Source organism: Zingiber officinale, chromosome 8B, assembly GCF_018446385.1.
Source record: "Zingiber officinale cultivar Zhangliang chromosome 8B, Zo_v1.1, whole genome shotgun sequence".
Taxonomy (NCBI): Eukaryota; Viridiplantae; Streptophyta; class Magnoliopsida; order Zingiberales; family Zingiberaceae; genus Zingiber; species Zingiber officinale.
This window is the reverse complement of record NC_056001.1, coordinates 64451317-64462950: the sequence shown is the minus strand read 5'-3', so window position 1 is coordinate 64462950 and position 11634 is coordinate 64451317. Positions and strand designations below refer to the sequence as shown.

General features: G+C 41.0%; 2 protein-coding genes and 1 long non-coding RNA gene across 3 annotated transcripts; 2 read left to right on the top strand and 1 right to left on the bottom strand.

The window, feature by feature from the left end:
- The first annotated feature begins 246 nt into the window (after positions 1-246).
- On the top strand, positions 247-1016 carry LOC122017273. Its single transcript, XR_006121312.1, has 4 exons — positions 247-311; positions 506-568; positions 719-777; positions 960-1016. It is a non-coding gene; the product is annotated as an uncharacterized LOC122017273 (long non-coding RNA).
- Positions 1017-1887: 871 nt separating this feature from the next.
- Positions 1888-3118, top strand: LOC122013905 (calcium-dependent protein kinase 20-like). Its single transcript, XM_042570118.1, has 3 exons — positions 1888-1917; positions 2240-2635; positions 2741-3118. Exons 2-3 carry the CDS (start codon positions 2387-2389, stop codon positions 3116-3118), a joined length of 627 nt encoding a protein of 208 aa, XP_042426052.1. The 5' UTR covers positions 1888-1917; positions 2240-2386.
- Positions 3119-5265: 2147 nt separating this feature from the next.
- Positions 5266-5805, bottom strand: LOC122013904 (dirigent protein 2-like). Its single transcript, XM_042570117.1, has one exon. It carries the CDS (start codon positions 5803-5805, stop codon positions 5266-5268), a length of 540 nt encoding a protein of 179 aa, XP_042426051.1.
- Positions 5806-11634: the final 5829 nt, after the last annotated feature.

Sequence of the window (11634 nt, the reverse complement as noted above, 5' to 3'; positions counted from 1 at the left end):
TTTGAAACAATAAAGATATTGATTATCCACACTTGAATTTTATCAGTGGTAATATGTACTTTTGGTATGCCAAGTCTGTATTTGTTCTCAAATCTTTATGTGATGAAGTGTGATCAAGTAGAAGTTCAGTTGTTGCAACAATTAACATTTTCTAAGGCTCTCTTTTCTATAGGGTTATTTAATCTAGTTGTTCTTCCATAATTCATCAAACTAACAAGTTATATGATACACAGGATTCATTAACTGTTGTAGGATATCCACTTGGTGGAGATACAATCTCTGTGACAAAGGGTGTGGTATCACGAATTGAGGTTTGATTTCATGAAATTGTGATCATAAGCTTTTAGTATTTTTTTGGTGAATTTTATATTCTTGTTGAGATTGTTTTATAGATGATAAATTGCTGACTTAAGTGTTATCAATTTTAAGTTGGTTGAAAATTTTAGAACATGGTGTCCAAATGAGCTTTTTAATATTAATCACTTTTTTTTTGCTTCTGTTTCAGGTTAGTATGCTCATGGATCCTCTGATCTGCTTGGTATTCAGATTGATGCTGCAATAAACCCTGGTTGGTAACTCAACCTAGTTTCCTTGCTAGAAAGATAGCATTTTATTTTTTAGATAGTTGGATGTTATTGCACCACTTTCTCTGGCAAGGTACAGATATATTCTTGTAAAAGCATATTAATGTTGTCAAAGAAACGTACTTGTTTTGCAGGAAACAGTGGTGGTCCTGCCTTCAATGATCGTGGTGAGTGTATTGGTGTGGCATTCCAGGTATTCCTTCTGCTAAATCTGCCTTTTATTTTCCCTACTTTATCTATTCCAAACTTTTCAAAAATCTTTTATAGATTAACTTTGTCCCAGAATAATGTTTAATGGAAATGCATCTGAGTACTTCTTTTGCACCTAAATTAGCATTCTACCTTCTTTCATATCTCACTAGATATTTCATTTAGGTTTTCAGATCCGAAGACACTGAAAATATTGGATATGTTATTCCAGCCACTGTGGTTTCTCATTTTCTTGATGATTATGAAAGAAATGGGAAGTATACTAGTAAGCTGACATCGTGAGTCATCAGGAGCCTTCTCTGCATGCAGCTGTGATGCTTGAACAAGCATCCTACTGCTATTTGCTTTCCATCCCACCAATGTTACGCAAGTATGGTTTTCATCTTGTTTTGTCTGGAAATCGTTACTACATTTATGATCAGGTACTCGATTGCATGTCAAATTCATCTTCATATTGAAACTTGTCTCAGATATTTAAAGTATGTTCAAAGTTTTATGTGCTAATTGTAAAACATTCATTCTGTAAAATGTAGAGACAACATGCGATTCGAGCTTACAGGAATGCACTCTTCGTTTACATAGAAAATGGTTGGAGTTATATATCTAATCATGTTCACTACAATGTTGGAAGGTTCTCTATGCTTTGTTTGTATATTTGTGAATTTATCTTTGATGCTTTTGACCTTATCTCCTTCCATTTACTTACATGGTATTCTTTTATTGGAGTTCTTGATTTGGCTATCAAGCATATGCTAGAGGTTTTGGCTTGTAGTCATCTGTCCCTAGCCACACAAAATGCATTCCTTAATGAATTTTCCCATGTTGTCCAGGTACTTCTATAGATTCTTCCTCATGATATTTTTGCAAAACCAAAGTAACTAATTTATTAGGTTGAAATGATAGATAGATGAGTGATCTCAGTCTTGGCTTTTGAATGCTCCTCATTTTATAGATTCTTCCTCACAATTGGGAGACTTTGTAAAACCAAAGTAACTAATTTATTAGGTTGAAATGATAGATAAATGAGTGATCTCAGTCTTGGCTTTTGAATGCTCCTCATTTTATAATTTATAGATGCTCGAACCAAATCCTAAGAAGAGGTTGACAACTCAGCAAGTTCTTGGTAACTTTTAGCTCCTCGCTTATTCGTCCTTTGTAAAGAGAGTATTAAGTACTGGTTATGTTAGTTTCTCTGTATAATCGTTCATGCTTTGTAAGAGTAGAGAAACTTATTTCTCATTGAAAATGATGTTTTACTCGTTGAGTCAGTATAACGCATGTTCCATCATTCTATTATGTATGAAGGTGCCAGTCATCAGTTTGAAACTCATCTTCACTGATAGTGCCTTGCTTACATATAGAACATCAACAAGAAGTTATATAGATATCTTTTCTAATCGAACCAATTTAGTTATATAGAATGTACTTAATCTATGAATTCGCAGATCATACATGGCTGCAGAATGCAAGTAAAGCTCCCAATGTTAATCTAGGTGAAACCGTACGAGCAAGACTTCAGCAATTCTCTGGGATGAACAAACTTAAAAAGAAAGCCCTACGGGTAAGTGATCATAGCTCAACACTCTTAAGGCATGCAACTTTTGATTTTGATTATCTATTTGTTGATTAGTGAATTATATTGCATGATAAGTCTGCTCTGCTCTTTCTTACAGGTTGTGGCTGAATACCTCTCTGTCGAGGAAGTTGCAGACATAAAGGAAATGTTTGACAAGATGGACATTAATCAAGATGGGAAACTATGCTTTGAGGAGCTGAAACTCGGTTTGCATAAGCTCGGTCACCAGATTTCAGATTCAGACATTCAGATATTAATGGAAGCAGTGAGTGCTTAACCGAACATCTCGTTGAGCAGGATCGTCTTCGTTGAAAATATCATGATGCCTTACTTAAAACCTCTGTCTCTTATTCGATCTTGTTGATGACAGGCTGATGTCAATGGAAGCGGTACCTTAGAATACGGAGAATTTGTTGCTGTCTCAATCCACTTGCGCAAGATTGGAAACGATGAACACCTGCACAGAGCCTTCTCATACTTCGATCTGAACAAGAGTGGATACATAGAAATTGAAGAACTCAGTGATTCCTTAGCTGACGACTTGGGTCCAAACCGAGAAGAAGTTATTAATGCAATCATTCATGATGTCGACACAGACAAGGTCAGAAATTTAAGTCTTCTGTCCATGAACCATTCATCTGCTTTATACTTTTGTCTGCGGACATCAATAGTTTACGAAAATATGGCTGCATTTGCAATTATAACAACATCAGCTGACAATGGACGTCTTTCATCACAGGATGGTTAATAACTAGTCTTGGCTTGTGAACCACTCAAGATCCTTATTGCAAGCATTGAAGTAAGCATTGATGTGGTTGAGATAAATGATGAATATGTCTCTTTTTAAGCATTCAAATTAATCATCTTGTTACCTGGTGCTCTTACTACTTTTTCAACTATGATTTTTGGTCTTGGTTTACTAATATATTATTTATGTGTTTTTACAGTTTACAAATCTCAAGTACTCCAGAGTTGAAATTGATGAAGTGCGGTTCGAGTGGGCTGAATGCATGCTAGATTACATTTGAAGTGCGGTTCTACCTTGATGTGTTGTAAAAAGAATGTTCTACCTTGATTTTGATATCTATTAGCTAGCTTTTGATGTAAAAAGAATGTTTGGGTATTTTATGGATACTGTTGTAAGAAGATTATTTATATAATTTGTGAATATTTGTGTATTTTATGGATATTATTGAATGAAGAATATTTGTGTAATTTGTGAATATTTGTGTTTTTTTTTATTATTGCCGGTTTTTCATTGTTTCGGAAATCAAATTTGTGCTGTTAAAAAATATTCATATTACATCGGTTTTCCACCGCTGTAAAACCGGTGTTATTAAACTACTATTACATCGATCATTTACCGCTGCCAAAACTGGTGTTATTAACATACAATATTACATCGGTTTTACACCGTTGATGAAACGGTGTCGTTAAGTGATACTACACCGGTTAATAACCGATTCGAAGACCGGTGTCGTTAAGCGATACTACACCGGTTTTAACCCGATGTCTAAAATGGCAGACCTTTTACATCGGCTTCATAGACATCGGTCGAAAATGAAATAGACACCGGTGGAAAACCGATGTCTATGAGGGTTTTTGTTGTAGTGTTTGTTCCTATTCATCTTAGTCGTGAGCTACTGTTTATAATTTATAAAGAACCGATAACATGATCTTCTGTGCGTGACACCACACACCATGTTATCTACAATATAAATTAATTGAACAACTACACTTAGCATATAAATGTAGATATTTTTTACCAATGTGATTCTTTATTTCAAAATAAATGTTTACAAAAGCTAGACTTTTAATATACACTCTAAAAACCATGTCGTCTCGCCAATTGTCAGGTTCACAGATCTAATTGGATTTTGGCCAGTTGTTAGGTCCCGTGAGGCAACCGGACTTTCCGCTAGATATCAGGTCAGTCGTTTTACCTATCTAGGCTTCGCACTAACTATCAAATTCTCAGATGTAGTTGGGTTTTATCCTGGTATCAAGTACCCTAGATCCGTCAACCTCTACATGCTCAGAAAATATATTAGATCATCAAAATATCTAACATAATTTACTTGTCATTCAATAAAATATCAGATAGACTATTAATGTAAATGATACTAACAGATTTCATCATAGATTCCAAAATGTGAATCTTCAATGCTAAGCGATTTACCAAAACAAACAGCTGGACCGGCAATCAAAAGGAAGAATCATGGAACTCACCGCCGCCGGATCACTTGAGCATTTGAAGTCTTGGCTGTGGGTTCTCTTAGTGGTGGATCTAGTAATTTAAGTATGGAAGAGTGATTTTTACACGGAACAAAGGATGATATCCTCTATCTCTATCGATAAAATCGTATAATATTAAGAATTTTATCGCCGATAAAAGAGGATGACCGCCGATGCCACCCCCCGTCCTGCATTGAGCAAAAGTCATCTGGCGCAGAAGATTTATACAGGATATTACCACGTATGAGTTTGGGGTCAATTTACTTTACTAGTTGTCTCATCCCTCCTCTCTGCATATATGCCACCATTATACCCCCTCAGATTTACCATGTTGTGGGACGAAAGTCCCATTATAACATTCAAGAAAATATAGGGTGAGACCCTTGATTTCAACTTTTGCCACAGAAAAGTCATTCAACATACACTAAGTCTTATAGTTTGACCTGATGCTGATGTCATTGTTATAAAAATTAAAGCGTTAATCATCATTAGATCACGCATATATATATATATATATATATATATATATAACTGTAATCGTTGATTCAACCATTTATTTACTTTGAAGTGGTAAAGTAAATGCAGTTCTACATGTAATTCATCATTAAATTAAAAGATTTATAATTATAAAAATATAATATAAATGGATTAATTAAGTAATTATCGGGGAGGAAGCTTGACGTAGGCAGTCCAGAGTGAGTAGAGCGTGGTGGGCGAGGTGTAGACGATGGGTTCATTCACCAGGTACCCCGTCGCCAACCCGAACCTCCCCGTGCCGCCGATGATGCTTCTCACCGATCCCGCAAACGACTGGAAAACCCCGAAGAACGCAATCGAGCTCCCATTGTACTCACCGCCGGTGAACACCAGGTTCCCCGCCGAAAGCGATGAGTTTATCGACATGTCAGCGAAGACAAGGACCCCTTGGAACCTGCCTATGACGGTGGAGTTGGGGTCGTCGCCGACTCGGAGAGAGTTGTCGAGGACGATAATGTTGCCGAAGCCCGGCAGGGTGGAGTTCGGGTAGAGATTTACCGACTCTACCACCGTGGCGTTGGAAGTGCCGAGCCTGAATTCGTGGGAGTACATCGGCACCACGAAGGTGAAGTCGTCGTCGGCAAAGGCCGAGGCTCCGACGAGGAGAAGGTGGAAAAGGAAGAGGAGGCGAGATGTAAAACAACTGCTTCCGATCATTGCCATTGCTATGATGAATGTGATACGATAATTTAATTAAGCGATCGAAAAGCAATAACACAATGTGTTCTGATTCTGGTAGTGCATATTAAGGGATATGCAAGTACATATTTATAGAAAGAACTAATGCAGGCGAAAGTCTGTAAAATGTCAAATAGTTGAATGGAAGAGTATGCAACGTGCACAATCAAGAGACTGACTAAAAAAATTTGCAGATGAGATCATTCGCATGGAAAATGTGAAGTTATGACGATGGAACTAGAAATAAAAAATAATAATAAAATGAAAAAGTGAAAAAGTCAAGGAAATCATCGGTCAACAATTTTTTTTTAAAAAATGATTCCAAATTAAATGAAATAAACTTAAACAAAATTTGAGTTTGATGTGAATTTGAATTGATCAAACGTAACAAAATTAAACACGTGTACTCGATTTCAATTCTCTTAATTAGCGAATTGATAAACCAAACCGTCTAGATCCAACCGTTCTAATGTTGCAAAAAGACGGGTCCCGCCGCCCAGCGGCCCCCTCACTCCTGCCCCACGAGTATGAGAGGGAGTAAATCACGGTGAATACGGGCCCGACGATGACATGGCGGTCGAAGATGTTTAGCACGGACAGATATTGATGTTATCGCAATTGCTGCCGCAGACCTTCGACCTCCCGACCCATGTTGTAAGAATACCATGTCATAACCGGTTGATCCCGCCCGTGGGGGCTGATCCAACCGTTCTAATGACTTGACAATTGGTGACTAAATCCGCTCCAGCAATTCCAAGACGGACACCGGACGGCTCTCAGTAGTTATAAAAAAACCCGATTAGCATAATTGTTCAACATTCAATACCTTCGTATATAAGTCATATATTGATTATATATATGATTAATTTTCCAATGTTGACAATAAGAATAAGATGCAATATTTTGATGAACAAGATGTGGTTGTCTATGATTCCATATTTCATTTCGTTTCTTTCCATTGTTCTGCATGGGAACAACGTAACTAGCTAGCCCCCTTTTTTTTTTCTCTCTCTTTGATTTTGCATCTATAATGCGTATTGACTTATCCTACATAACATCATAAAAGTATTTTAGGGTTCTAGAGATATATATCTTCAATTAATTAATAATAGCCAACTCAAAAGATAGTTAAGCTTCGCAATTGCATAATTGTTTAATTAATAACGAATAAATATTTGTTAGGACTTTCTCAAATGCCATTAACATCACTAATTATTAGGTTAAAGGTTTTTTTTTTGTTGTACAAACCTGTTAGGCTTTTTCGCTAGCTTTGAATCGACCTATATGAATATACATTTAATTCTGTATAAATCATTCTAATTATATATTAATCTAACTTAATTACACATATAACTCTTAATTAAGAATATTAGTGTGTCAGAGTGTGGCCGTCCCAGCCGGTCACCCAGCCAAGTCAAAAGGCTCCATTATCGCCAATTGCATGCATTTTTTCTATTTCTATCTATTCCTTCATGCCTTTGTAATATATCTTTTAAATAAGATAAGAAATTAAAAAATAGTCGATAATGCGAGGGAAAAAAGACATTAAATTGCATCTTGATAAAAAAAATCTCTCTTCACGGCATTGAATAATCAAGTGAATTAAATTTGGAGTAGAAAAAATTAGGAGATCTAGCTAGCTAGTGTCTTGTAGATCTTTCTTTGTAGGCCATATTTGCTAGCTAGCTACAAGGCCTTGGATTTCACTGCGAGAGTTCATGTTCTGTAGCTTCCTTTTGCTGCATTAGTTATTGTCTCCCCCATTTTGTTCTTTACCAACCTTTTTGCTCACGTGATTAAAGAGATCAGGCAAGAACTTATTTATTTTTAATCTATTAATTGGATTGTAGTGTTTAATTTAATCTATGAATGCTACTATTAGTCAATAGTGTCGTTTAATCTATTCAATCACTTACAATTGATCTTAGTTATTTTTTGCTTTACTAATTAATTATAGCTCATAATTGTTCGATCGGAATAAGATTGGATCCACTGACCATCAGATTCCTACAGCAAAAAAACAGAAGAAGCAGTCATTAGTTACAGTTATATGAAATTTTAAGTCCTTGCATGTTAGTTTGTGTTTGCTATTTTTTAATTTCTTCAAGTTCACCGCCCATGGAATTAATTAGCTCCATTGGGAGATCACAAATGCACCAAAAAAAAAAGAAAGAATGCGAAAGTAACTTTGCTATTAAAAAATATTTAAAAAAAAATCTCAAAATTCTAACTAATATTTATCTTACTATTTTAACTAACTCTCAATTAGTCGAGGAAGCCCAAAACTAAATTATATTAATATTTTTTTATATCGAAAATAATTTTAAGATTTATTAGTAATTTTTATAGACGTATTAACCAGGGATATAAAATTTAATTAAGACTCAACTACGATGTATTAGTAGAAATTTTTTTATTAATAAATTTACTACTTGATGTATTTTTAGAAAATTTTCTCATTAATTAATTAGGGATTTAGACTTCGAAACTCAGCTACGGCTTATTATTAAAAATTTTCCTCATGAATCATTAATATCAAGTGATCCTGTCCGAATCGTCGAACCAAGGGACGCTGGGCACGTGGCACTCTCCTAGTCGATGGCACAGGCCTCCGAAGCTCCGGCGATCCTGCACAGAAGTCGGGCCGGGAAGGGGTTCCCGGCGACGACCCTCCGACGCTCAAGTCAGGTAAGTAGTGGAAAAAGGAGCTCCCAAGCTTGTAGAATGCGTACCTCCAACGAAGTATGAGGCTCTTTATATAGAGCGGTGAAAGAGCTCCTACACGCCCATCGAGGCGCCTACGTGTCCGTAGCCCATGCCTCGGTATGTGTCTGTCAGAAAGCTTACCTGACGCCATACTGCTACAGTCCACGCATATCTTCGATGGGACAACAGAACACCCCATTGTAAGACTTGGAGTATGGCCTAGCCATAGGACTGGATAGCTGTCATAAGATGTTCTTGTCCTTCTCTACCTACCACAGGCCGAGGTGTCCGGCAGGCCGATCGGACGGGGAGTCCGTCAGGCCAGCCCTCAACTTATGCGCCGGCCGGACGACGCTCACATCGCGTCCGTCCGGCCAGCCCTTGGCCTCAATATGCTGGGGACATTTTTGGTAGGGTGCTATGTAGGGACTGTTTAGCAGTATATCACCTTCTCTTAATTCTTCCGCTCGGCTCTTTGCTACTTGGCCATTTGACCTCCACGTGGCGTTGACCCCTCGTTAGGGGTCCCGGGCTCTTACCACCGGATCACTTGCCTTCCCCTCGAAGGAGGCGAAGTCCGACTGACTGGACTGCCGATCTGACAGAACAACGATAATTGCATTGGGCCGCTCGGCCAGGTGTAATGATGCTCGCCCGTTCGGCGATATCTGGTCCGTGCCTTGTGGTCTCTTGGACTCCATGTCCTATGCTCTCCCCTACTATTCATCACGTGCACTGCGCACGGTAAGGGGAGCTCATTAAATGCGGCCAGTATCCAGCTGACACGTGGAGATCATGTGTTTGTCAGAGTATGGTGGTGGCGTCACTTCCGATGGGACAGCCACCGTTTGAAATGGACGGCTGGATGATGACCTCGTTATCGACGACCTGGATCGGACGGTGGAGGTTGCTCCCGGGCGGCGATATAAAGCCCGCGACTCCGTTTCCGCCGCCTTGTTGCTTCATCTTCCTCCGGCGCTCCTCTGCTCATTTTTTTTCTCCGGCGACCTCGCCCCTCAATTCTTCGGCAACCCCCAGGCCCCCGTCGATCATCTTTCTTGCTCGTAAGACCCTCCTTCTCGTTCCCAACGTTTTCTTCTTTCTGTTAATCGTTTCCTTCAGTCGGTTTTCCTCCATTCCTTGCTTGAACCTTCCCTTTTGGTCCCGTATCCTTGCCTGTCGACCATGACTAGCACCTCGCAATCGACCGGCGGTGCTCCGGGTCTTTGGTATTCGAACATGGAAAGATGGTTCGACGAAGAGGACGCCTTGCGCCTCACTCGAGCCTATGACCTGCCGACCGACCACCAAATAGTGTTAGCCACACCGGCCGATCGGCCTCACGAACCGCCGTCCGGCACTGTTCTTTTCTTCCGAGACCAATTTCTGGCCGGACTGCGTTTTCCTCCCCACAAGTTTTTCTTAGAAGTTTGCAATTATTTTCGCATTCCGCTCGGCCAGGTAGTTCCCAACTCTATTAGGCTGCTGAGCGGAGTGATAGTTTTATTCAAACTGAACGGCATCCCCTTAGAACCAAAAATTTTCCACTACTTTTTTTATCCCAAGCAAGCCAAGTGGGGCACCTTTGTTTTCCAGTCTAGGATAGGCTTCGTCCTTTTTGATAATATGCCGAGCTCCAACAAACATTGGAAGGAGCATTTTTTCTATATACGTTTTCCCGAGCGGCCAACTTTTCGCACCAAGTGGCAGACGGCGATGCCATCGCAACCGGAGCTCAGCAAATTTAGAGGTGATGCGGCCTACCTTCATGCAGCCGAACGGCTAGTTGGCCAGCGCTATCATATTGACAACCTACTCCTCCCGGGAGTAATGCACATATTCGGCTTGTCCTCTACCACGGCCAATCGCCCTGCAGCATGAGTAAGTTTCCTTATCTTCCCGTTTGTTTTGTTCTAACTGATTTATTTTTGCTCCTGCAGCTGAAGTCATGTGGCCGCCAAAGCTACCGAGAAGCTCAAATTGAAGGCCGCTCAGATTGAGGCGGTGACGAACAAGGACTTGCTCCAACCGATCCGGCCGGCGAAGAAGGTGAGGGGACACCAACTGTCCCGAAGCCTCGACGCCCCGCCTCTCACGATGAGGCCGCAGGCGACATAGAACCTCCTACCAAAGCCGAGGTGGAGGGTCGTTCGGCCGATGATGTGCCGCTACGCGCTCGGAAACGCCGACGACCGGAATCCGCATCTGCCTCGACTACACTTGATGAGCCACGAGCCGGGCGCAGATGCACGGTCTTGTCGGGACGGTTTCCCGAGTACTCCGACCCTCATGGTTCTCCGAGGCCACCTACGAGGTGCCGTCCGCCCCTTCGAGAACTTTGCGCCAGACGGGCGCTTGGGCGAGCTTCCTCCTCGTCCACCGTGGGCCGTCCGGAAGGCCGACGCTTCCTGGCGAGCCAAGCACCAAAATTTAATTAAAATGCTCGCGCCTTCCTTCGGGCGTACATGGCTGATCCGATCGGCTGTGGTCCCCGGCAGCAGACACTTGACAGCCCTCCGCCCAAGCTTGGGTGGGCCTTCGGCCGAATAGCCAAGATGACTCTCGGGCAGCACGGCGTGAGCATCTACAACAACCACGGGATATCCCTCTTTGTTTAGGTATTTAAATTATGTTTTTAACCTGTCCACATTTGCTAGCAGAACTGGGTGGAGCAGATCGCCATTAGCGATCGATTGACCGAACTGGAGGACGAGTTGAAAAAACAAAAAGCTGCGGGGGGTGCCGGGCCGTCGACGGCCGCTCTGGAGAAGGCCAAAAAACTACTGGATGCCGAACGGAAAAGGGCTTCCGATCTGGCGAGCAAGGTCGTTCGGCTTGAAACGATGATCAAGCAACGAGATAAGGAGATCAAAACGGCGACCACTCGGAAGCAACAGGCCATCAATGATATGGACCGCATGAAGGTGGAGATCAGGGGGCTAGAACAACGCATCAAAGATTTGGACGCCCTGCTAGCCACCGAGAAGGAGAGCCGCTCGGCCGATCTCCAAAGATTTGATGGAGATTTGAAGGATCTTCAGGCCGCCAGCGACACTGCCCACGCCGCGCTCAAAGAATATCAAGAGGGGGAGTCGGCTCGCTCCGAAG

Bases quoted from the DNA above. Each gene is read 5' to 3' on its own strand.
- LOC122013905 (XM_042570118.1), top strand. From the start codon at position 2,387: ATGCAACTTTTGATTTTGATTATCTATTTGTTGATTAGTGAATTATAT. The intron at 2,636-2,740 runs GTGAGTGCTTAA...TGTTGATGACAG, and splicing joins TTCAGATATTAATGGAAGCA to GCTGATGTCAATGGAAGCGG.
- LOC122013904 (XM_042570117.1), bottom strand. From the start codon at position 5,805: ATGGCAATGATCGGAAGCAGTTGTTTTACATCTCGCCTCCTCTTCCTT.